A 25720-nucleotide genomic window follows, 5' to 3' on the forward strand; every position below is an offset into this window, starting at 1 on the left:
AAATCATTTGGCAGAATTAAAGTGTTGCTTTAAATCATAACTTAGTATAAAATCTGAATTTTAAAAAACACGGTTTGTAGCAGCTTCACAGTAGGTGGAGTTACTGGGCATAGATGCAAACATCCAGGATCTTGGATGCTGCATAACATCTATCCTTGTTCCATGATCTTGACAGTTTTCTTGCTGAATTGTCAGTATTTCCATTTGTATATATGTATGTCTGTGCTCATACTGACTTTGTTTGTGGTCAATCTTGCACTTCAATATAAGTCTCAACCAGCAGTTGGAACTGACACTGTTTATGTATAGAATTTATTTAGGATCGCTTTGGCTGTTGAGGATGATATGAAGTAAGTTTGGAAAAATATTCATGTGACTTTCAGAGTAGCTGTATAATTCCCTAGGTTTTTCTACAAATATTTTTATAGGAATCTACTTTGTGATAGTTACAAATTGGAATGCATTTTTGTATTTATCAGATTTGATTTAACTTAAATATTTTAAAATTTTGCTAAAGAAGACATTTATTTGGATTTTTTTTCCTTCTGTTCGATTGTGTCTGATTCTTGAAGACTGCTTGGAAATGTCCCTGCAGTTTCCTTGTTAAATTTTTCAGGAAGGAGGCAAATAACCATTGCCTTCTTCCTAGGGCTGAGAAGAAATGACTGGCCCAAGGTCACTCAGCTGGCTTCAAGGCCTGTCCCGAGGGAGGACTAGAACTCATGATCTTCCAGTTCCAGCTTTAACCAGTACACCAAACAGGAAGGGTAAATTGCCTCTGTCCTTAATTATGGAGTAGTATGTTGTGAAAAGCAGGCTTTTGGAGCCCAGATTTAGGGTCATTTTAAAAAAAATAATGAAAAGTATACCAAGAGTTTGCCTGCCTTCTTTCCATTTTCCAATCTCTAACATGAATTTTGCATAGTTGAAATAAAATCTAATACTGAAGATCACAGGCGGCAATGTGGCTGTCAGGTTCCAAGTAATGCATTCATCACAAATTGAACTCCGAGGTATTCCGTTTTCTCAAAGATACACTATCTTGGCACTAACTGGTGAAAAGCCAGTACTGAAGTTCTCGGGCTTTTCACCCCAATACAAGTTTCCATTTCTCAAGTTCTCAAGTTTTCAAAACAAACATTGTTCAACCAAGATGGGAGCCGGTTGCTTGGCGACTTCTCTTCCAGTCAGCCAGCCGTTGGAATGTGTTTGACTCATTGGCTAGCTATGATGTTTTCGCTGAAGGTTCTATCTTTCTTCAGCTCCAAACTCTGTCAAACTGAATTCATGTCAGAATACCCAAGGATACAAACAATCACATACCCCAATCAAATTCAGGCTTGACAGGCTGCCCCCTCCCCTCAACAGAAGGAACACTCCTGCAAGAAAGAGATAAAGCACAGTTGGGTTAGTCAGTGCTACTAGCCCCCTCTCCCTCCACCAGGAGGCCCCTTGGAATTTTGAGGGTACTTGTCATAAAACTGCATTACCAATCTATCTGCGCTTATTTTCCACCTCTTCACCCAGGTGGCCCCAGAAAGTGTCAGAGTTTGTTGCAGCACACACAAGCAGATTATTAAGCAGGATTCATTAACTTCTCTATATATAATGTAACACATGAGGCATACAATACCCTTGTACATTTTTCCACGTTATAGAGAAGAGAAATAGCAAGTACAAACACAGCACAAAATGGAAGCGCAAAATGAAGGAGAGAGAAGCTAGTGCCCTCAAGCTTATATAAAGAACAATAAAGCCACACCCAGGCTCCAAACTGTCTCTTATGGTCCCATACACAAGATACTATAAGATACTGAATACTATATTTCAGTTACCAAACAGCCCTCATTGGCTGACCCTGTTGCTATGCCCTATTCCAGTCTATGAACATACTCTGACAGAAATTACCCCTTCCAATACACCAAGTATTCCAACTTTCCCCTTTGCACTCTTGAATCTAAGATTATCTCGTAGTGAGTTTAACCCTCAATCACCATGGGCTTAGGGGGTGCTTGACCCACTGGTCGGACTTGTGAACTCACTGCTGGTTTCAACAGGCTGCAGTGGAATACCGATGTACCTTCCCCAGCAACTGGGAACTTGAAGTCGTACCGTGACTGGGTTTATCACTTTCACTATAGGGAATGGTCCTAGGAACTTTGGACCAAGCTTCTTTGAGGCTAGTTTTAATCTCAGATACTTTGTAGACAAGTAAACCCTATCCCTCACTTTAAACTCCAGTTGGGGATACCGGTGCTTGTCAGCCTGTTTTTTATATGCCTTCACTGCCTCGCTTAAGGCCGATTTCCTATTTTCCCATGCTTTCTTCAGCGACTCCATCCATTCAGTTAGTGATATGGAGGAAGGTGGTTCCCTAGGGAGCTCTGGCACGGGGACAAATTCTACTCCACTGGTCATTTGGAAGAGGGTCAGGCCAGTGCTTCTGTGCACCAAATTGTTGTATGCCACTTCAGAAAACGGCAGCAACTCTGCCCATTCTGATTGCTGATAGTTGACATAACATCTTAAGTATTGCTCCATCATGGCGTTGGTCTGTTCTGCAGTCCCGTTAGTGCTTGGATGAAATGCCGAATTAAGCCCTTGTGAGGTCCCATTGGCCCTCATGAACTCTCTCCAGAATTTAGCGGTGCATTGGACCCCCTGATCGGAAATGATTCTGCGGAGGACTCCATGCAACCTATAAATATGCTTGATGAATAGGTTAGTCTGGGAAACCTTGACCTCCGATCGTTCAGCTTGGGGGCTAAAGACGCAGCATAGCCTTCTCCAATTCGAAGAGACATTTGTTTGGCAGGCTGAGGCAAAGAGGCAGTCCCGGAATCAGCAAAATCCGGGGGCTGGGCAGGGGACAGAATGTATCTGCCCTCAGTGTGGAAGGGATTGCCACTCTCGAATTGGCCTTTTTAGTCACACTAGATGCTGTTTTAGGATCTCTCTCCAGAGCACAATATTATAGTCTTTTGAGACTGAAGGATGCCAATGAAATGAGGTTAGCCAACTTCCACACTGACGGGAGTCCTGGGCAAGCTACGAAATGGGCCTGTTTGGAAAACAAGTCTACAATGGTTCAAATGACTGTAGTTCCCCCACTGTCAGGGAGTTTGACAATGAAATCCATAGCTACTTCTTCCCAGGGTCAAGATGGATCTGCCATTTGCTGGAGTAATCCAGGGTGGTGGTGGTACTGGTGGTCTCCCTGGCCTCGTCTTCATCGCCGCACAAGTGGCACAGCTTTTTACATAGTCCTCAATGTCTCTTTTGCCACCAGAATTGTTGCCTGGCCATGTGCAGGGTCTTCAGGTAGCCGAAATGCCTTGCTTGTTTGGAGTCGTGACTGTTGAAGGACCTGGAGTCGCAAGCTGTTGGGCACATACAATTTAGAGCCCTTCCATCCTAGTCTATCCTTAAGGGTTAGTATTCCTGGGTTGTCCTTCTGCCATGGGTCACCCAGCAGTTAGTCTTTCAGCTTTTGGGTAATCACACACACCCCGGCCGTGTCTGTCCTTTGGGTGGCCTGGCCCCGGGTCAACACTTGCGATGCCGATTGAGGAGGGGGTATCATTGCATGAGCACCTCTTCCCGCTTACTGTGGTATTGTGGCTTATGCGACAGAACATCGCTGTCAGGCTGCCTCTGATTATAACTAGGAAAGAATACACCTTGACTTCATTTGCAAATAAAGAAAAGTACTTTTACTAATTACATCTGGATAGCAGCAGGGTTTAAGTTGAATCTGAGACAGAATATGGCTGACAATCTGTATCACCCTATTCCTCCCTCCTCTTTCCCAAAAGGTCATCAGGTCTGGTCCAATGCCAGCTCCTTCCCGGGGTCCCGTGGTAATCTTCTTCCGCAGGTCTCTGGTTGTCAATCAAATCAGGAATGCAATGTCCGTTAGCGTTCGCGCCCAAACATTCCTGTGAATTGAAAACATTAATCTCTCCTCCCACCTTAATTATGTCAGACCGACACTCTTAAAGGCCCCTCTCTTCTTAACTTGAATCCAATAGCTATTTACATTAGAAATACAATCCCATTCTATCTAACAACTGAAATACAATCCCCTTCTATCTAACAACTCGTACAAAGAGATACGAAGTTTGGAGTGGAGGCTGACAATCGCCTAGAAGGTTCTTCCCCCCTGGGATGTACTTCACTTCAAATTGAATTGCTTGAAGTATTGTGCCCACCTGATGCCAGTGGTTGCAGTGGGTATGGGACGGGGCCGAATGGACGGAGGGCCAACCACCATCCGGATTGCAGCTCCCTCCGAGTTCCACTGGTCCTGCTGGTTGGGGCGGTGGGCGATCGGGAGAGTGGTCTATTTTTCGGTGCCTCGCCAGGCTTAGCTGGGGCCATTGGCCATCGTGGCTCACCCCACTAAAGCCTTTTGGGCGGGTCCTCTGGTCCCAGTCATGGTTACTGTGGGGAAGTCATAAGGCCTCGACTCACCCAGAGGTGAAGGGTCCCACTCTCTCTTGCTGGCAACGGTCGTCGGTTCCTTTGGCAATGCCTTCATCTGGGGCCGAACTCCGAGATAAGCTGTGGGCCAAGCGTCTTATTCCTCCTGGTCTGGGCTCTTCCTGGTCAGTGCCTGGATGCTGGGCATTGGCAGCTTGGTTTTTGGCCAAGCATTCTCTGCCGCTGCTTCAGTTGGCTGCCAGGAGCTCTCAGGGGCCTGCCACTTGCTCAGGCAGCCCTGCCATCTCCACCTGATTTTCTTTCTTGCTCTTCCATTCCTCCGTCTTCCCTGAGTCTTCTGACTCCCTGGGGTGCCCAAGGAGCAGCTAGGGCTCAGGATTCTGGAATGTAGCTCCTGTTGGAACAAAGTTTTTTAAGATTACTGGCTTAATGTCAGCTTCCAAGTAATGCATCCATCACAAATTGAACTCGGAAGCATTAGATATACTATCTATTAACTGATGAAAAGCCAGTACTGAAGTTCCTGGGCTTTTCACCCCAATATAAGTTTCAGTTTCCAAAACAAACTGTCACATTGTCCAATCAAGATGGGAGCTCATTGCTTGGCGACTTCCCTCCTCCTCCTCCTCCTCCGGTCAGCAATGTATTTGACTCATTGGCTAGCTAAGATGTTTTGGCTGAAGGCTCTATCCTTCAGCTCCAAACTGTGTCAAACTGAATTCATGTCAGAATATCCAAGGATACAAACAATCCCACACCCCAATCAAATTCAAGCTTGACAATGCCAGGATAAGATGGAAGTACATTTCTGCATTCATTTTGTGGTTAAAACTCAACCATGCCTCTCCTGGCCTTTGGGACAGCTCCATACTGGGTCTACTTCTTAGGTAAGCCAACCACTTAATAGAGCCTTAGAAACTCCTCAGGGCACACACTGTGGATCCTTAAATGTGGAATTAATTGCTCTAGAAAATGCTACAGAGGATTCTGAACCATCAGGAAAACATTCACAAAATTTCAAACTATAGTTTCTTGCAGTAGAAATGAAATTTGTAAAAACAGGTTTTCTCACTAAAATATTAGTGCTTAGTTAACTCTTCATATGTCTCTAAACTTAATAGACTATTAACTTTCAGCTTCAAAAGCTCAAGTAGTTCGTACAGTTGAGACTAGCAAATCTCTGAATGGCATGAGTAAAAGTAAAAAAGTCTAAAACAGAAACAGATCACAAAAACAGAAACCAACTGCCATCTCATCCTATTATACTAACAGAAAAGGATCATCCAGTTGAAGAAGAAGAAGCCCAAGCAGGTGCTAAAAGTGCTCTTTCTGTAGGGAAGCTGATTTATTTAGTAATTAATGGCTTCATCTGTATCTAATGTGTTCTTTATTTTGTGTTTTATATTTCAGCGATAGACGCCTGCTGCAGCCAGCCCAGGTGTGTGATATTTTCAAAGGTATAATACTTGTAATTTGCTACTTCATGATGCACTATGTTGACTATTCCATGATGTACCACCTGATAAGAGGACAGTCTGTAATTAAACTCTACATCATCTATAACATGCTTGAGGTAAGTAATAAATACCACCCAGTCTTCCTTAACATATCAAAGCTTTGTTATAATTCTTTTTTCACTGTGTTAGGAATATAGGTAGTCCTCACTTTACAATGGTAATTGGGATCAGGAATTCCATTGTTAAGCAGTGTAGTCTCATGTAACTATACTTACTCATGATAGCATTTCTGGCAGTCCTATTTGCCAACAATAGGCAAATTGCACATGGTAGCAGCATTCTCCAGTCATGAGATTACCATTTACAACCCTGCTGGCTTCCCCAGTAACTTTGTGGGAAACAATAATGTGACTGCAGAATGCTACGACCATCATAATTGCAAACCAATTGCCAAGCACCAAATCATGATCACTCAGCAATCACTGGACTGATGACAATTTCAAGGATTAGCCATAAGTCTCCTTGTTCAGTGCCATTGTAACTTCACAGCTATTTGCACTCGGGTGACCCTGGGGACACAAATAAACTTCCAAGTGGCCTCAATGACTCTCTAAAAAGAATGCAAATGACCAGCTGTCTGCAACGAGTATAAATCCTTCCATTCTCCACAAAATGGTGGGGTGGGGGAAACACACACAAAACAAACAAACAAGATAGTCCAGTTGCCTCCTGAAAAAGCACCTTTGGGATTTAGAGGGTTATCAATGCATAGCTGTTGTAAAATAGATGATTCTGACAATGACACAATTCAAGGTCAAATGGAAAGTTGAACTCATTCTTGCTTTTTATTCAAATTATGTTCAAAAACAAATTCTTTGGGGAACAAATGAATTCTGTCTTCAGCTTGAGGCCAATAATTATTACTCTTATTTCATTTAGGAAAAATACATCTTCTGTTTTTTGCCCTTTTAAGAAATTATGCAGAGATTCAAAGTTTAAAAGAGGCTTCAACATGCATGAGAGTGCCAGAATAGTACTTCTCAACAACTCTGTAAGCTAGATGCTTGTTTGACCACAGTTCTGCAGAGTTGCAGATAAAGGAAAAAGACAACAGTTAGCATGGTGTAGTGGTTAAGGACTGTTTCTCAACTTTTGTCATCTTGAAAATATGTGGACTTCAAGTCCCACAATTCCTCAGCCAACCTTTAGCTTTGTTGCTCCACTCTTGATTATACTGATGGACTTGAATATTTCATAGACACACATATATCTTTGCTCCAGTATTCAGTTTCAGCAGATGTGTCTAACCAATGAGGCCAGTATTTCCACATGGATTTAAGTTTCTGTTTCTGTTAAGGCTGCCCAGTTAATTACAGGCTTATTCTACTACTGATATTCCTCTGATCCACAGCTACACAGGCCTCTTCAATATTTTCTGTGTTGCATGTTGAATAGATCTAATTGGGGCTACCTATGACCAGTGTCGAAGAATATGTCCATATGTTTTGAACATCATGCTATGACCAATAAATAGCAGAGCTCCTGAGCAAAGGTAGTTTTAATGTCTCTAAGTAGAAAGCTAGAAAGAAATTAATGCATAATTATATCCAGAGTAACATAGCAGAAAAGATACAAGAGAGCTTTCTCCTAAAGTTACATAGAGAGAACAATTACTGTAACCAAGACATAAGGAAGTTGAAATCAATTGTGAAAGTGATTGTGCAAGCTTAATGACAGAACTAGGCCAGAAAGACAATCAAGGATGAAAAACTGGGCTTCCCTAAGCAGTGGAAACTTTACCAACTTTACCAAGATACTAGGTACAAACTTTGTGCTGTTTTTGTTCTGAACGATCTTAAATGATTAAAATTATTTTAACTGCTGATATGTAAAAAATGCAATAGGTAACGTAATAATTCAAAAGTCTGAACCTAGAAGTTCATGCATAGGCTGTTGTTGTATCTTAATCTTTAATGGATTTGCATTATGGCCCTGAAGTCAAGTAACTTTTTCTTAAGAGAAAAGCAAGCTGCAAAATTAAAATAACCTTTTGATGCCCATTTACATCTCTTTAGGTAGCTGATCGTTTATTTTCATCTTTTGGACAAGATATCTTGGATGCTCTCTATTGGACTGCAACAGAACCAAAAGAAAGGAAAAGGGCACACATAGGGGTTATTCCCCATTTCTTCATGGCAGTGCTCTATGTCTGTATCCTTTTGTGTTATTTCAGGGTGTGTGTATGTAGCTTCAAAAATCTATAAAATCTTGGCTTTTGTGTAAATAAGGCAACAAATCCTGATAGGAAACAAAGGAGCTCTTATAAAACAGTAAATTGAAAAATCTTGGTTTGCAAGAAAAAAATGGAACCGCAGCCTATTTTCTCTGGACTGATTCTTTCCTAGGATTTGCACTTTTATGAGGCAATTTCTTTATTCCACTGTACAAACAATCTAGGCATCATTGGTTCTCCTTCCCTTGGTCCTATGTGGTAGCTGTATGACCTTAAGAGAAACAGCAATAGTCAATACAAATAGAATAGTTGTTCTGAAACTTTACAAAGGCAGGTTCTGTGTAAACAGAAGTTTAAAAGCTATTTTAATGGGTTCTGTGAATTGTTCTTACAAAATAAAAATGAAGAATCTTGAAAACTTACTACTGTATTTTTTGGAGTATAAGACACACCTTTTCTCCCAAAAAACGAGGGTGAAAATCTGGGTGTGTTATATATTCCGAATGTAGCCCCGCCCAGCTTCTCAAACTGAAGTTTCAGAGACTGAAAAAAAGCATCAGAAAAGGAGCTTCAGAAAAAAGCCCCAAACGCAGCTTCAGAAAAAAAGTCCCAAATAGAGCTTCAGAAAAGAAGCTCCCAAACAGAGCTTCAGGGGCTTTTTTTCTGAAGCTCTGTTTCAGAGCTTCAGATGCTTTCAGAGGCAGAAAAAAGTTTTCTGAAACTGAAAAAAAAAAAGGCAAAAAAAAAAAAGCAAGGCACAGAGCTCACAACCAAGGAACCTGCTGCTAAAATTTACCTCTGAAAACATTGATTTTGGGTATTCCGGGAGGCCAATCCATCTGCCAATCAGCTTTCTTCTTATTTTTCTTCCAAAAACTAAGGTGCGTCTTATACTCCGAAAAATACAGTAATTATTTTTTCCATCAAAATACCCCAGGTAATTGAGGGAACTACATCCTACAACATCTTGAGTCTCCAAAGACCTATGCAAGGGTCCTTTTTGTAGACTTTAGTTCAGCATTCAATACCATCATTCCAGACATTCTTCTAACTAAGCTAAACCAGCTACAGGTACCGGAACAGACTTGTAAGTGGATCACAAGCTTCCTAACAAACAGGAAGCAGCAGGTGAAGCTAAGCAAGATCACCTCAAATACCTGTACAATTAGCACAGGGGCCCCCCAAGGCTGTGTGCTCTCCCCACTTCTCTTCTCTCTGTATACCAATGACTGCATCTCCAATGATCCATCTGTTAAGCTACTGAAGTTTGCAGATGACACAACAGTGATTGGTCTCATTCGAGACAATGACGAATCCACATATAGACGAGAGGTCGAACGACTAGCCTTGTGGTGCAACCAAAACAATCTGGAACTGAACACACTCAAAACCGTAGAAATGGTGGTAGATTTTAGGAAAAACCCTTCCATACTTCCACCTCTCACAATACTTGACAACACAGTATCAACAGTAGAAACCTTCAAATTTCTGGGTTCTATCATATCGCAAGATCTCAAATGGACAGCTAACATCAAAACATCATTAAAAATGGACAACAAAGAATGTTCTTTCTGCGCCAACTCAGTAAGCTCAAACTGCCCAAGGAGCTGCTGATCCAGTTCTACAGAGGAATTATTGTGTCTGTCATTTGCACCTCTATAACTGTCTGGTTCGGTTCTGCAACCCAACAAGAAAACACAGACTTCAGAGGATAATTAGAACTGCAGAAAAATAATTGCTACCAACTTGCCTTCCATTGAGGACCTGTATACTGCACGAATCAAGAAGAGAGCCGTGGAAATATTTGCAGATCCCTCGCATCCTGGACATAAACTGTTTCAACTCCTACCCTCAAAACGACGCTATAGAGCACTGCACACCAGAACAACTAGACACAAGAACAGTTTTTTCCCAAAGGCCATCACTCTGCTAAACAAATAATTCCCTCAACACTGTCAGACTATTTACTGAATCTGCACTACTATTAATCGTTTCATAGTTCCCACCACCAATCTCTTTCCACTTATGACTGTATGACTATAACTTGTTGCTGGCAATCCTTATGATTTATATTGATATATTGATCATCAATTGTGTTGTAAATGTTGTACCTTGATGAACGTATCTTTTCTTTTATGTACACTGAGAGCATATGCACCAAGACAAATTCCTTGTGTGTCCAATCACACTTGGCCAATAAAATTCTATTCTATTCTATTCTATTCTATTGAATTAGTTGACTGGATTTGTGGACTATGAAAGAGATTAAAGCTTTCCCTGAAGACACACAAGGGGTCCTCTGTGTTGGAAAACATGCATAGGCAGGAAAAAAAACGAGGTGGATGGCCCTGTAAAGGGCTAACTGTCCAACTTGGGGGGTTCCCGTCTCATTATTGTCTGAGACACATGTTAGCAGTGATTAAAAGTGGGATTTTTTTTTTCATAATCCAACTTGCTCACTGGCTGTGGCTAAATCTGTAGGTTGCTAATCCTAATTCAAATTACTTCATTTAACTTAGTTTCAAAAGGCCTTTACATATTATTTAAATCTCTCCTTCTGTCCATCCATAAATAGCATACTTTACATTCTTGGATGATAAACAATTTTGGCATGTATTAGAAACATTCTCCTGTACGCTGCTAAGAGAGTCCAAAGCAATGGGTTGTTAACTTCATCTGATTGGCCTGAGACTGAGTTGAATTTGTTTAAACTTACGGGACCGCCTGCTGCTACCGAATACCTCTCACCGACCCGTGCGCTCTCACAGAGAGGGACTCCTCAGGGTGCCGTCGGTGCGACAGTGTCGTCTGGCGACGCCCAGGGGAAGGGCCTTCTCTGTGGGGGCTCCCGCCCTCTGGAACGAACTCCCCCCAGGGAGTTAAAACTCACTTATTCATCTGCGCTGGACTGGGTTAGTCTTTTAAGTTTATGGGTTTTTAATGGGTTTTATTTTCTAAATTTTAATTCTGGCCAATTTAATAAGTTTTTTAATAGTATTTTAATTGTATTTATAGTGTATTATGTATTTTTACTTGGCTGTGAACCGCCCTGAGTCCTTCGGGAGAAGGGCGGTATACAAATTTAAATAATAAATAAAATAAATAAATAAAAAACACACCTCCTCTTCCTGTTTAGCTCCAGTTTATTAACTCAGTCGGCCATAGAGAGACTACCTCCTTTAGCTCCATTGCTTTTGACTCTTTTACCAGCACTCAGGACCTCAATAAATTAGGAAAAAAAATTTTTTTTTAAAAAGAGTTTTAAAGTGCCCAATTAATTTCTCTTGATTGCTGGGAGCCAGAGCGGCAGGGAAAGAGGCTTGCGCTTTGCGCGCAGCCCAGCGCCGCTCAGCTGAGCCGCCCGAAGTCCGGCGGCCATTTTTTCTTCAATCCAAGACCCTCAAGCCTCGTGGGATCGCCGGATTGAGGAACGGACATCGCTGGACCTCATCAAACTGTAAGTTGAGCCCAGCGGAGCGCAGGAGAAGCCGTGGTGTCGGCTTCGCGCCTGCAGGGGTGGAGAAAGATCCGTGGTGTCGGATGCTAGTTCCCCCTGCCAACGCTGCAGTAAAAAGGGCGTTATAAGAACAGTAGTGCCTGCTTCGCGCCATTTGGGGACCCCCCCCCCAAAAAAAGCAACCCCCCTATGCAGCCTTTGAATGCCTTGATTCCGGCTGTGGTGTCAGCTTGGTACTAACTGGCCCTCATTATTTGATCTTATTCCAGGATTCTCAGATCAGGGCCACTATATTATTTGGGCATATATTCCAAGGCCTCTGATAACCACTAGGCCTCATTTCCAAGATGGCGGATTGCAGCAGATCTCCTTCCCGGGCTTCTGCCTCGCCCTCCCAGGGACACCTTACTAACGTGGCTCCTCCCTCTCACAAGAGCAGATCCAAATCAAGGGCCTCTGCCACCAAATCCAAGTCTTCTACTTCTCTCCAAGCCTCTGCTGCTGCAGAGAGAGATGCCTCCAGAAGACAACGGGCCTTGGATAGGCAATTTGATAAAGCAAAACAAAAATTAGCAGAGGAAGGCAGGGAAACTTCTGTTCCACTAACTGAAGATTCTCCTCTATTAAATCAGCCTGGATGGTCTCCCACTATCCCTAGTGGTTCAGGAGAAACCCAGGAAACAATTTGTACAGTTTTTGGAGATTCTTCTAGAGCCATGCCTGAGCCCCCACAGCAGGCACCTTCTGCCACCTTCACTCCCACAGCAGCGGGAGTCTCACATAGAGAAGACAGTAATCCTGCCATTTCTCAGGATATACGTCATCTTATTATGCAAACCATTTCTCAAGGCATTGACAATGCTTTCACTCAGAGAGGTTTCCCAGCTCCATCTCCTTCGGGCAGCTCTGACCAAAGACACCATTCTGAGAGCCACCCACCCAGACTATGCACGCTGCGCACACGCTCTCCAACCCCTTCACACCATAGTGAGGACTCCTTTTTGGGGGAGGAAGACATAGCAGAGTATAATCTGTCTGAGGACGAAGAGTCTGCCCCAGACAAGCCTGTTCCCACCGGCCTTTTTCGCCATGAGCTGTTCTACACATTGTTACACAAGGCGAAAGTTACGGCCAACATGGGGGTTGCCTTGCACCAATCTGAGGGAGCTTCAGATCCGTCAGACCCCAACAAATTCCTCTTTACTGAACCAGTCTCAGAGCACAGGGTAATCCCTTCACCCAAGCTCTTCTTGGACACCATCCAACGTCAATGGGGTCACCCAGGTGCCATTCCTAATCCCAGTGGCTCAGACAAAAAGATGTACATGACGGATCAAGATCTGGAGGACCTCCTCAAGGTTCCTACCGTAGACACCCCAATTGCCACTTTAGCTTCTTCCTCCAACATTATACCTTCAGATGCTGCAGACGGTCTCCGAACGGAGGACCGCAGAGCGGAACTCTCCACCCGCAAAACCCATCAAGCGGCTGCCTGGGCTATCAGATCTGCCACAGCAGCCTCATTCTTTGCCAGAACCTCTTTGATATGGCTCAGACAAATGCAGGAGAGGATTCCTCAGGATGACTCCAGATTACATCAGGACATAAACAAATTGATAGCGGCTGCTGAATACACTGCGGATGCCACCCTTAACTCTGCAAAATTTGCATCCCGAGCCCTTGCCTCCAGCATCACCTCCAGGAGGCTGTTATGGCTCAGACAATGGCAAGCCGACATGAAGACCAAATGGCGGTTAGCGGCTGCCCCATTTAAGGGTGGATCTCTCTTTGGTGAAGCACTAGATCCTATTTTAGTTGAGGGAAAGGACAAACGTAAGATCCTTCCCTACGTCTCCAGACGTTCGGATAGACGTCCTTCTCTACCTTACCGCAGACAGCCTTTTCGCCATGAGCTGTTCTACACATTGTTACACAAGGCGAAAGTTACGGCCAACATGGGGGTTGCCTTGCACCAATCTGAGGGAGCTTCAGATCCGTCAGACCCCAACAAATTCCTCTTTACTGAACCAGTCTCAGAGCACAGGGTAATCCCTTCACCCAAGCTCTTCTTGGACACCATCCAACGTCAATGGGGTCACCCAGGTGCCATTCCTAATCCCAGTGGCTCAGACAAAAAGATGTACATGACGGATCAAGATCTGGAGGACCTCCTCAAGGTTCCTACCGTAGACACCCCAATTGCCACTTTAGCTTCTTCCTCCAACATTATACCTTCAGATGCTGCAGACGGTCTCCGAACGGAGGACCGCAGAGCGGAACTCTCCACCCGCAAAACCCATCAAGCGGCTGCCTGGGCTATCAGATCTGCCACAGCAGCCTCATTCTTTGCCAGAACCTCTTTGATATGGCTCAGACAAATGCAGGAGAGGATTCCTCAGGATGACTCCAGATTACATCAGGACATAAACAAATTGATAGCGGCTGCTGAATACACTGCGGATGCCACCCTTAACTCTGCAAAATTTGCATCCCGAGCCCTTGCCTCCAGCATCACCTCCAGGAGGCTGTTATGGCTCAGACTATGGCAAGCCGACATGAAGACCAAATGGTGGTTAGCGGCTGCCCCATTTAAGGGTGGATCTCTCTTTAGTGAAGCACTAGATCCTATTTTAGTTGAGGGAAAGGACAAACGTAAGATCCTTCCCTACGTCTCCAGACGTTCGGATAGACGTCCTTCTCTACCTTACCGCAGACAGCCTTTTCGCGCCCAGGATCCCGGGTTTCAATCCCCGGCCTATCAACGCTCCTTCCAACCTCCCCCTGACAGGCTTCAGGACAGACAGTCCTTTCGTGATAGGACCAGACAATCCCAGACCAGACGTCCCTACCGTGGGTCCGGCTTCCGACCTTATCGCAGGAACAAATGACTATCCCGGCCAGGATCCCATCGGCGGTCGTCTCACCAAGTTCGCCCCTACCTGGTCCCACACGACAACCGATGCCTGGGTTCTGCAAACCATCTCTCTTGGTCTCTCCCTCGAATTCAATTCAAGTCCTCCGAGGAGATTCATCCAATGCCAGATTCCCAAAGACCCCACCAAGAGGGCTCAAATGGAAGACGAGATTCAACACCTGTTATCCATCAGTGCCATAGAACCGGTTCCCATGCCCCACCAGGGGACCGGCTTCTATTCAATTCTTTTCCTAGTGGACAAAAAATCAGGCGGCACCAGAGCCATCTTAGACCTGAAGCAACTGAACCTTCACATCAAATACCGCAGATTCAAGATGCACTCCCTCAATTCAATCTTAGGAAGCATCAGAAGAGGGGACTATCTAACATCCATCGACCTCAAGGAGGCCTATCTACATGTACCCATCAGACCAGCCCACAGACGCTTTCTCAGGTTCAGTTATGCCGGAGCCCATTTTCAATACAGGGCCCTGCCCTTCGGTCTATCTTCCGCTCCTCGCACCTTCACCAAGATTCTGGATGCCGTGGCGGCCCATCTTCGCACAATTCCAGTAAGAATGCAATGTTACCTGGACGATATATTGATTCAGTCGTCTTCCGCCCAGCAGGCGTTACGGGACTTACAGGTAACAATTCAATTCCTACAAGATCACGGCTTTTCGGTCAACAAAGTAAAGAGCCATCTAGTGCCTACGACCGAAATTGTCCATCTGGGAGCAAGAATCAACACCAGATCCTGCCAGGTGTTTCTTTCCCGAGACCGTCTCCTCAACATGAGAGACACGATAAAAAAGGTAAAGGCACTCAAGAAAGTTCCACTTTCACTGCTCTTACAGTTATTGGGAAAGATGGTCTCTTGTCTGTCGATCGTGCCCTGGGCACGTCTTCACTCACGACCCCTACAATGGCTTCTCCTCCCACATCAAAGAACAGGCAACAGCCATACCGAAATCAAAATTCCTCTACCTCCAAAGGTAAGAAAATCTCTACAGTGGTGGCTGTCTCCAGCCCTGACAAAGGGCTGCTCATTCCAGGAACATTGCCGTCTCGTCCTCACCACGGATGCAAGCCTCTACGGCTGGGGTGCCCACCTATCAGACCAGGTAACTCAGGGTCGCTGGTCCCCCAACGACCTCAAGAACGACATCAACTGGTTGGAAATGAGAGCTGCGCATCTAGCTCTCAGGTACTTCCAAGCGCAACTATCAAACCATCATGTGCTACTGCTGACGGACAACACTACCACAAAGGCCCATGTGAACCGTCAAGGAGGCACCCGATCCCGCATATTGATGAAAGAGGCTGCAGCCATAGGCCTGTGGGCAGAAAAACATCTTCTCTCACTACAGGCAGCCCACATATCCGGAGTCGCCAACACACAAGCGGATTGGCTGAGCAGGACGACCATAGATCAATCAGAGTGGCAACTGCATCCGGATCTGTTTCTCACAATCACGATCAAATTCGGGCAACCCATAATAGACCTCTTTGCCAGCCCGACCAACAAACAACTTCCAAGGTTCTTCTCCAGGTTCCAAACCCCAGGAGCAGAAGGAACAGATGCCCTACGATGTCAGTGGCCCCGGGGCCTTCTTTATGCCTTCCCTCCGACTCCCCTTCTTCCAAGGGTCATACGAAAGATCTTGGAACAGAGGGCAGAAGTTCTCCTCATAGCCCCTTATTGGCCTCGACGGAGTTGGTTTGCGGATCTGGTGAGTCTGTCCGTCAATCCACCTTGGCGAATTCCACCGGATCAGATTTCTCTACGCCAAGGAGCCATTCTCCACCCAGAACCTCAATATTACCAACTAGCCGTCTGGCACTTGACAGGGAGATACTAAGGAAAGAAAAGCATCCCACGGGGGTCATTTCCACCCTTCTGGCTTCTAGACGCCCATCCACAACGCGTATTTACGAGGCCACATGGTCATCATTCCATCGCTGGTGTCTTAGACAGCGAATAGAACCTACTTCTGCCTCCATCAGACAAATCCTGCAATTCCTCCAGGACGGATTGGACAAGGGTTTAGCCACCAACACCATCCGCCGGCAGGTTGCAGCTCTGGCCACCGTTTTATTCTGTGACGGGACCTCCACGCTTTCTCAACACCCCCGTATCCGACGTTTTTTGAGGGGAGCTTACAATCTGCGACCGCCTCCGGTACACAGATACCCTACCTGGGACCTAACCCTTGTCCTTCAGAAGCTTACGTCTTCCCCTTTTGAACCCTTGAGCTCCTCCAGTCTCAAGCTCTTAACCTTTAAAGTCGCCTTTCTCATAGCCATAACCTCAGCCCGCAGGATCTCTGAGATCGCTGCCCTTTCGGTTAGGAAGGACTTACGCATTTTTCACTCTAACCGGGTCATTCTCCGATTAGACCCTATCTTTCTCCCTAAAATAAACACAAGTTTCCATAGATCTCAAGAAGTCATCTTACCAGATTTTTGTCCTCATCCCAAGCATCCATCGGAGCGCCGATGGCACACGCTGGACGTAAGAAGGGCCCTGCGTATTTACCTCAACAGAACAGCTCCTTTCAGGAAGACAGAATCTTTATTTGTCTCCTTTCAACCAAGGGCTCTGGGCACCAAAGTCTCCCCGTCCACCATAGGCAGGTGGATAAAGGCATGTATTTCCATGGCCTACGACCAGCAGAGACACCATCTTCCAGGCCGCATCACCGCACACTCCACCCGCAGCGCGGCCACCACAGCTGCCTGGGCCACCCAGGCCTCTATCTTGGACATTTGCAGAGCAGCCACGTGGGCCTCTCCTTCGCCATTTATTAAAAACTACAAGATGGACCAATTTGCCTCAGCCGAGGCCTCATTCGGACGGAGGGTCCTGCAGCAAGTTCTTCCTGTTGCTGAATCTTCCTAATCTTTCCTTTCCCACCCTAGGGATATTTAGCTTGGGTATATCCCATTGCTTTGGACTCTCTTAGCAGCGTACAGGAGAAGGAACATTGGCTTACCTGAAGGTTCCTTCTATGTACGCTGCGTGAGAGTCCAACCCCTCCCTATTTCACGTATTGTTTTTGTCTATATACAGGGATCTGGAGGTTATTGTTCCGTTTTTTCCAGTTTTCACATTGAGTTCGTCTTCTCCAATACCGCTTCTTCGTTAATAAACTGGAGCTAAACAGGAAGAGGAGGTTTGTTTAAACAAATTCAACTCAGTCTCAGGCCAATCAGATGAAGTTAACAACCCATTGCTTTGGACTCTCACGCAGCGTACATAGAAGGAACCTTCAGGTAAGCCAGTGTTCCTTTCAGTAATGACTGAAGTCTTTGGAGTTTGCTTCTAATAGCCTGCCTTTGCTATATTATAACATTTAGTACTCAACTTCTCTATGATATGTTATCAAGAAGCACTCAACTTAATAATTAAATGACTTATGATCTAAAATAGTTTCAGTTTCTTCTAAAGAAGGCAAACCCAACTCCATTTCAGCCATGTGCATCATCAGCAGAGCTGATAAAATGGGTAATCCCAAACCAAGGTTTCATAATATTAAAATAAGCATGCATAATTCTTTGTCTCTACTCTCATTCTTCCTTTGCATGAAAAAATTAGCAACTTTTCTCTCTTGTGGGGGAGGATACTTTTGGTATGCTGGTTTGATGGTGCTATATTTTTATTTGACTTTTTGTTATTGCTAACATTTTCACTTGTTTTGTTACTTAAATTGTTTCATTGGTATCTTTGTTTTGGTATCATTCTTTAGTTATAAGGCCACATGAGGAGTCCCATGGAAAAGTAGCCTCTGTATTTAATTAAAAATATAAAAATAAATTATAAGACTGATAAAAAGTACCTTCACATGACTTTCGTACTACAGTAGAATTATCCATTGGGGCTATATAAATACTTCCACGAAATGTGCTTTGTAATAAACAGATCATTGAAAAAGTTGCATTTTTCCAGATTCATGCAGTTACTTCATGAACTGCTCCTGGGTGTCTCCATTGGTGTATATATTTACACACGGATGCTTTGATTTTTTCAGCAGACCAAAGTGGCAAAGTGTGCAGGAACAGATAGGAAAGATGCTATAAGAGTTTGGGGGCGGAAAAATGGTGGCTTACAAAGGATTTGCACATCACTGTTGTCTTTTATGGCAGGGGTCTCCAACCTTGGCAACTTTAAGACTTGTGGACTTCAACTCCCAGAATACCTCAGCCAGCAAAGCTGGCTGAGGAATTCTGGGAGTTGAAGTCTGCAAGGCTTAAAGTTATCAAGGTTGGAGACCCCTGTTCTATGGTGCAGGGGTATTTGGAGATGAAAAGACATGTAACTGTCTACTTGAAACTTTTGACCATTGTGAAATCTTCTTGAGGCAATTCTATCTCAGAGATTATTGTATTGTTAGCTTTCACAAGTCTTGTTGACGCTTTGATTTCATTTGCTATCATTACAGCAACTTTTTTACAAATATTTGTCATGAAAAGAATAAATTAATATTTATGCCACAAACAATAGTGACTCCTTGTCTGAATTGGTTCATGAATCAGCAACAACCTACAAAGCCATTTGTTGTTGTTATTTTCTGATCTATCCCTCATTGCGTCGGCAGATAACCGCCCAGCCACTCTGTTTCGGGTGACTCGTTCCCTCCTTCACCAGGGGGAGCGGGATTACCCGTTGCAGGGACGTGCTGAGGAGTTTAACGGTTATCTATACGTTAAAATCGTTCAGCTTCGGGACGGTCTGGACCAAGATTGCGGGGATCCGGATGGGGCGTCTGAGGGCGGTGTGTTGACATTGTTTGGGATGAGTTTGACCCTGTGGCTCCCAAGGACATGGACAGGTTGCTGGGTAGGTTGAATGCCACCACGTGTTTACTGGACCCGTGCCCCTCCTGGTTGGTACTGGCCACTCAGGAGGTGACACGAGGCTGGCTCCAGGCGATTACGAATGCTTCTTTGCTGGAGGGAGTCTTTCCGACCGCCTTGAAAGAGGCGGTGGTGAGGCCCCTCCTCAAGAAGCCTTCCCTGGACCCGGCTGTTATAGGTAATTATCGTCCGGTCTCCAACCTTCGCTTCGCGGCGAAGGTTGTAGAGAGTATGGTGGCATGTCAGTTTCCCCGGCACCTGGAGGAAACTCTCTATCTAGACCCGTTCCAGTCCGGTTTCCGGCCCGGATACAGCACGAAGACGGCTTTGGTCGCGTTGGTGGATGATCTCTGGAGGGCCAGGGATAGGGGTTGCTCCTCTGCCCTCGTCCTATTAGACCTCTCAGCGGCTTTTGATACCATCGAGCATGGTATCCTGCTGCGCCAGTTGGAGGGATTGGGAGTGGGAGGCACCGTTTATCGGTCGTTCTCCTCCTATCTCTCCGATCGGTCGCAGACGGTGTTGACAGGGAGGCAGAGGTCGACCCCGAGGCGCCTCTCTTGTGGGGTGCCGCAGGGGTCGATTCTCTCGCCCCTTCTGTTCAACATCTATATGAAGCCGTTGGGTGAGATCATCAGTGGCTTCGGTGTGAGGTACCAGCTGTACGCTGATGACACTCAGCTGTACTTTTCCACACCGGGCCACCCCAACGAAGCTATCGAAGTGCTGTCCCGGTGTCTGGAAGCCGTACGGGTCTGGATGGGGAGAAACAGGCTCAAGCTCAATCCCTCCAAGACAGAGTGGCTGTGGATGCCGGCATCCCGGTACAGTCAGCTGAGTCCGCGGCTGACTGTTGGGGGCGAGTCATTGGCCCCGATGGAGAGGGTGCGCAACTTGGGCGTCCTCCTGGATGAACGGCTGTCTTTTGAAGATCATTTGACGACCGTCTCCAGGAGAGCTTTTTACCAGGTTCGCCTGGTCCGCCAGTTGCGCCCCTTTCTAGACCGGGATGCCCTATGCACGGTCACTCACGCCCTCGTGACGTCTCGTCTGGATTACTGCAATGCTCTCTACATGGGGCTCCCCTTGAAGGGCATCCGGAGGCTTCAGTTAGTTCAGAATGCGGCTGCGCGGGTGATAGAGGGAGCCCCTCGTGGCTCCCATGTGACACCTCTCCTGCACAGACTGCACTGGCTACCTGTGGCCTTCCGGGTGCACTTCAAGGTTTTGGTAACTATCTTTAAAGCGCTCCATGGCATAGGGCCGGGCTATTTACGGGACCGCCTGCTGCTACCGAATACCTCTCACCGACCCGTGCGCTCTCACAGAGAGGGACTCCTCAGGGTGCCGTCTGCTAGACAGTGTCGTTGGCGACACCCAGGAAGGGCCTTCTCTGTGGGGCTCCCACCTCTGGAACGAACTCCCCAGGACTTCGCCAACTTCCGGATCTCCGAACCTTCCGCATGAGCTTAAAACATATTTATTCATCTGCGCAGGACTGGACTAGATTTTAAATTTATATTGGTTTTAATGGGTTTTATTATTTATATTGCTTTTTTAATTATTTGGCTGTGTAGAATAAGTTTTTTAATTGTTATTTTATTCTGTATTTATTTGTACATTTTTATCTGCCTGTGAACCGCCCTGAGTCCCTAGGGAGATAGGGCGGTATATAAATACGATAAATAAAAATAAAATAAAATAAATAAATAAATATCCCATCACACAATTTCTTCTATGCTCTAGCTATTTTTAAAAAAAATTAGAATATTTGAATATTAGAAAATTTGAATGTGTAGAAGAGAAATACAAAACTTCATGACTGGATAAAATAAGGGGAATGAATAGTTTGGAAATATATATAAATGTGAAGAATCTACAGCTAATCTGAAGAAATATATTGGGGATTTGATTACTGTTTACTGGCCAATATTCACTACCATGCATAACCCCTTCTTTTGGCAACTTCATTTGAATCACACATTGAAGAAAGAAACTTCTACTGCATGCTTGAATCAACAGTTAAGGGAAACTTTGACTGTATTGTTTAGTAGAGCTTGGTGAAATATCAGACTTTACTGAATATTGAGGGGGATCTTGAAATTCAGACTAATATTTTCTGGTAAAATTATTTTTCCTTAATGTATGTGTCTACAGTCTTGCATGCTATCCTTATTATGGTCCAAGCAACAACACTCAATGTAGCCTTTAACTCCCACAATAAATCACTTCTTACTATCATGATGTCTAACAATGTAAGTGTTAGAAGAATCTAATGCAAGTCTTATCTGTTACTATTTATGTTTTTAAGAAGTAATAATTTGGTTTTGTAGAAATTTTCTTTTAAATCCAGATTTGCCTAAAATGGGAATTTGCTTTCTTTAAAATACAGTTTGTGGAAATAAAAGGAAGTGTTTTCAAGAAATTTGAGAAGAACAATTTATTTCAGATGTCAAACAGTGGTATGTATATTTTTGGGTGATAACAATTCATTCATGCTACTTTCTATGTGTAAGAATCTGAAATCTGTGGTGGATTTAATGACACTGAGTTATACAGATTCTAGATTGTGGGCTGTGTTCTGGAGTGTGTGTGGATGGCACAAGCAACTTAGAGAAGGTCACAAATGTTTGAATCCATGGGCAGACAAAGTCAGAAGGCTCTCAAATCTCATTCCTCTAAAGGAAATTTGGAAATCGCTAGAGTAAGATCTAAATGGCGGCTAACTTGACTGTCAAAACTGTATATCATTTAACTACAGGTATTTATTGAGTTTGCTTGGCCTGCTGTATCAATTCCAAAATCCAAAGAACCTATAAATAGCAACTCAAAATTGAAAACTTGGATTTCTGAAACCCAAGTGTGGTAGCTCTAATTTTATTCATAAGAATATGCAAATCCATTTATCATTTTAGAGGTCATACAGGATGTCACAAAGTTTTGAAAGCCATTGATTCAGTATCAGGAAGAAAGTTTGGCCCAACCAACAATCTTGATCCTCTCCAATCTTGATCCCTTTTTACCACTTAATTTGCTAAATTTATTGCATGCCTGGAAAGGGTTGCAAAATCTGAAAGTTATTTGCCTTGATGAGACACTGCCAAGATAAAGAATAGAGGAAAGGAAGAAAACAAAATCTTTCTGCAACTTTTTTCTTGAGGAGCTGAAGAAAAAGTTTAGCTCTAAAGAAAAAGCAGCTATGGCACAAATGTGCATCAAACAGCCATGGCAGAAGCTGGGTCCTAAAGGCAGCCAGACCAGCAGCAAAATGTTTTCCAAAGGTTTCCATGCTTTTTCCTGCCTATAGACTGCCTTTGAAGAAATGTGGGTTTCTGGGCATGTATTAAGGGAAAAGTTTTGGGAAGCTGATCCTGCAGCTGCTGCCTTTGCATGTAGGCAGCTGACTTCCCCAAAGCAAGCAAAAGCCATGAGAGATTTGCAGTCCCCTGATGACCAGTTAATTAATCTCAGTAGAGATCCAGCCCATAAGGATGGTTTCATTAGCTAAGCATGGAGGCTTGTTTGGAAAGCTCTCTGGCATTGTAATGTAATCTAGCTGGCCTCTTGCCACTTGCTGAGCTATTTTTGCGTTTGCAAAGCTCTCAAGGCCTCCCTCATCTATGAGGTACCTCGTGCTTGCTTAACAATCTGTGTATTTATTTAACAGTGGCATTAGGGAGAGCAGAGGGAGTTCTTAAACAAGGTTGTTTCAACGGTTGTCATCACTTGCAACTATAATGGGTAGACTCCATTACGGTCGTAGGTTGAGGACTACCTGTATGAAATTATGAGTGGTTTGTTTGCCTTCCTCATGGATCTTCGATATAGTAGACTTCTAGGAAACTAGAAACTTCTGTATAGTTAAGAGATAATTACTATTATTACTGTCATCATTATTTTAGATATCAAAGAGAGATTCACCAATTACGTACTGTTACTGATAGTTTGCCTAAGAAATATGGAACAATTTTCATGGAACCCAGGTAAAGACTACTATAGACATTAACATTAAAATGAAATATTCCCGATATGTTCATATATCACCATCATCATTTTAGCCATTGTCTATTTACTGCAGGATGGCAGCCTCTTCTGTATGTTTCCAACCAATATGGTTCTGAGCTTTCTTTTGCCAGTTGGGCCCGCAATACTTGCTGATGTTCATATATATATTAATTGTCAAACATGTATTTGTTTGTTGCTATAATAAAATTAGTTAGTTTCCTTTATTTTTTTCATTTCATTTCAATTTATTTTTCACTTTATTCTTTATATCTTTGTACTGCAAATTTAAACATTTTTATTAGATTATATATTTTATATTTATGTTTGTCAGCATAACCAAGTATTTTACCTTTTTCTTGACCTTAAAACCCGACTGTTTAGTCAATGTATCACTGTCCTAAGATGACATATTCTTAATCAACATTGTTGTTTTTTATTCGTTGATTTTAAACCTGCCAAAACCCCAAACTCATTTAATTTGCTCAACAAATATTTTGTGCTATTTTTTGGATCTTGCAAGAATATAACCAGATCATCAGCAAATGCCCTCAATTTATAAACTTCTCTCTTGATAGTTATACCCATTATTTTCTCATCTTGCCTCATATCTCTGTTCAAAACATCTTACACCAAGATAAATAGTAAAGGAGACAAATCATGAATGTCACATGAGTCAGTTAAATCACCATTAATGATAATTTTTGCTTTCTGTGACATGCTTTGACTCCTTGAATAAAGTTCTCTCCAAAGTCCATTTCTTCCAGCACTTCAAACATAAAAACCCAATTTAAGTTGTCAAAACCCTTCTCTGCATCTAAAAATATTAAAGCTGCCTGTTTCTCATTTTGATATTGTAAATATTCAATAACATTCAATACAGTACTCATATTATCTCTTAGCTGTCTTTTTGGCAGGAAGCCAGATTGGTCTTCATGTATATATTGCTGGTAAAACCTTCTTTAGTCTTTCTGCCAAAACAGCAAGCAAAGAGTTTATTGTCCTGTAATTCTTTGTCTTTGTAACATCTTGACCCTCCTTTGGTAACAACAGAAATTAGCTTCCTTCCATGTTTGAGGTATCTCCCCCACACCCCAATATTCATTGTATATTTTAATGGTTAAATAAGTTCATCCTCAAAGCACTTATAGTATTGGCTTGTAAGGCCTGGAATTTTACCTGATTTTATTTTTTAATGGCTTCTGATATCTCAGAGACAGTTACTGGATCATTCTTAAGTTGTCTGAGGCAGCTGTTGTCTTAAAAAATATTCATCTATTAGACATATCTAACTCCTGTCTTTTATACAAGTTAGTGTAAAAATCATGAAAAGACTTTGATAAATTTGTTATCTGTTATCTGATAATATTGCTACCTTCAAAAATTTTCTCAGTCATTCTCCTTTCCCTTTCCTTTCTTAGCTTATATGCCAACCATCTCCCTGGTTTATTTGCAAACTCAAAGAGTCTTTGTTTAGCATACTTTAGTTTTGTTTCTATTTCTTGTACTGTTAACATAGACAATTTGTCAAGGTTCCAGAAACACCTCTGCATAAAAAAACTCAGAAGCCATTGTCTTTCAGAGTTCTTTACTAGCATAAGGAAACTGGCACACGATGAGTGAAATTCCAAAACTGAACTTCCGGATTCTTTTCCCAGTTATACAAACCCCAAGAGTCCCACCCCCCTTACCCCTTTGCTGGTCACATGGTCCCACGTTCTCCCAGTTCATTCGAATATCTTCTCACCACTCCTCCTGCAGATGTGAACACCATCCGACCTTGACTGCTTGAAGAATGTTACCATACCCCTCAACCCCCCTTCTTCCCCTCAGGGGAAAAATGTGGCAGCATCTGGAACCCTAAAGCCTAGTATGGTTTCCAGGCCTGACACAATTGTTTTTTTAGCAGTTTAATTTGATGTAAAGTTTTAGGATCTGTAGGTGTCTTTTGCAATTCAATTTCTCTCTGTCTGATTTCATCCAGTATCTTTTGTGTCGTTCCTGGGATTTTTTCCTTTTCTAAACAGTTATATTGTATAAAATAACCCCTCATAACAGCTTTACTAGCATCCCACACAGATGTTAAACTTGTCCCTTTACCTAAATTATTATTAAAGTATCTGTGTAGTTTCATATAGGAATGAATTTCCAGAGAAAAAATTTCAGACTGTAGGAACCAGGAGCACTACTCACGTGACCCTGAGGACACAGATAAACCTCCAAGTGCTTCAAGGACCCTCTAAAAGGATGCAAATTACCAGCTGTCTGCAAGGAATATAATTCCTTCCATTCCTTACTATCCTGTCAGAGCTGAAGAAGCTTCTTTGATGAGAAGCGAAACATCTTCAAAAGAAAAA

At 43.5% G+C, this 25720-nt stretch overlaps 1 protein-coding gene across 2 annotated transcripts in view; it reads left to right on the plus strand.

Annotated features, from left to right (window-relative positions):
• TAPT1 (transmembrane anterior posterior transformation 1) overlaps positions 1 to 25720 on the plus strand; it is a 149492-nt gene that overhangs the window by 103461 nt on the left and 20311 nt on the right. For both annotated transcript variants that reach the window (XM_058192315.1, XM_058192316.1), the window contains exons 4-8: positions 5854 to 6016; positions 7976 to 8111; positions 21519 to 21616; positions 21754 to 21823; positions 23264 to 23344. In XM_058192315.1, the coding sequence (XP_058048298.1) occupies positions 5854 to 6016; positions 7976 to 8111; positions 21519 to 21616; positions 21754 to 21823; positions 23264 to 23344 (548 nt within the window). The remainder of the gene's footprint in view (positions 1 to 5853; positions 6017 to 7975; positions 8112 to 21518; positions 21617 to 21753; positions 21824 to 23263; positions 23345 to 25720) is intronic.

This window comes from Ahaetulla prasina, chromosome 8 (assembly GCF_028640845.1).
Source record: "Ahaetulla prasina isolate Xishuangbanna chromosome 8, ASM2864084v1, whole genome shotgun sequence".
NCBI classification, from domain to species: domain Eukaryota; kingdom Metazoa; phylum Chordata; class Lepidosauria; order Squamata; family Colubridae; genus Ahaetulla; species Ahaetulla prasina.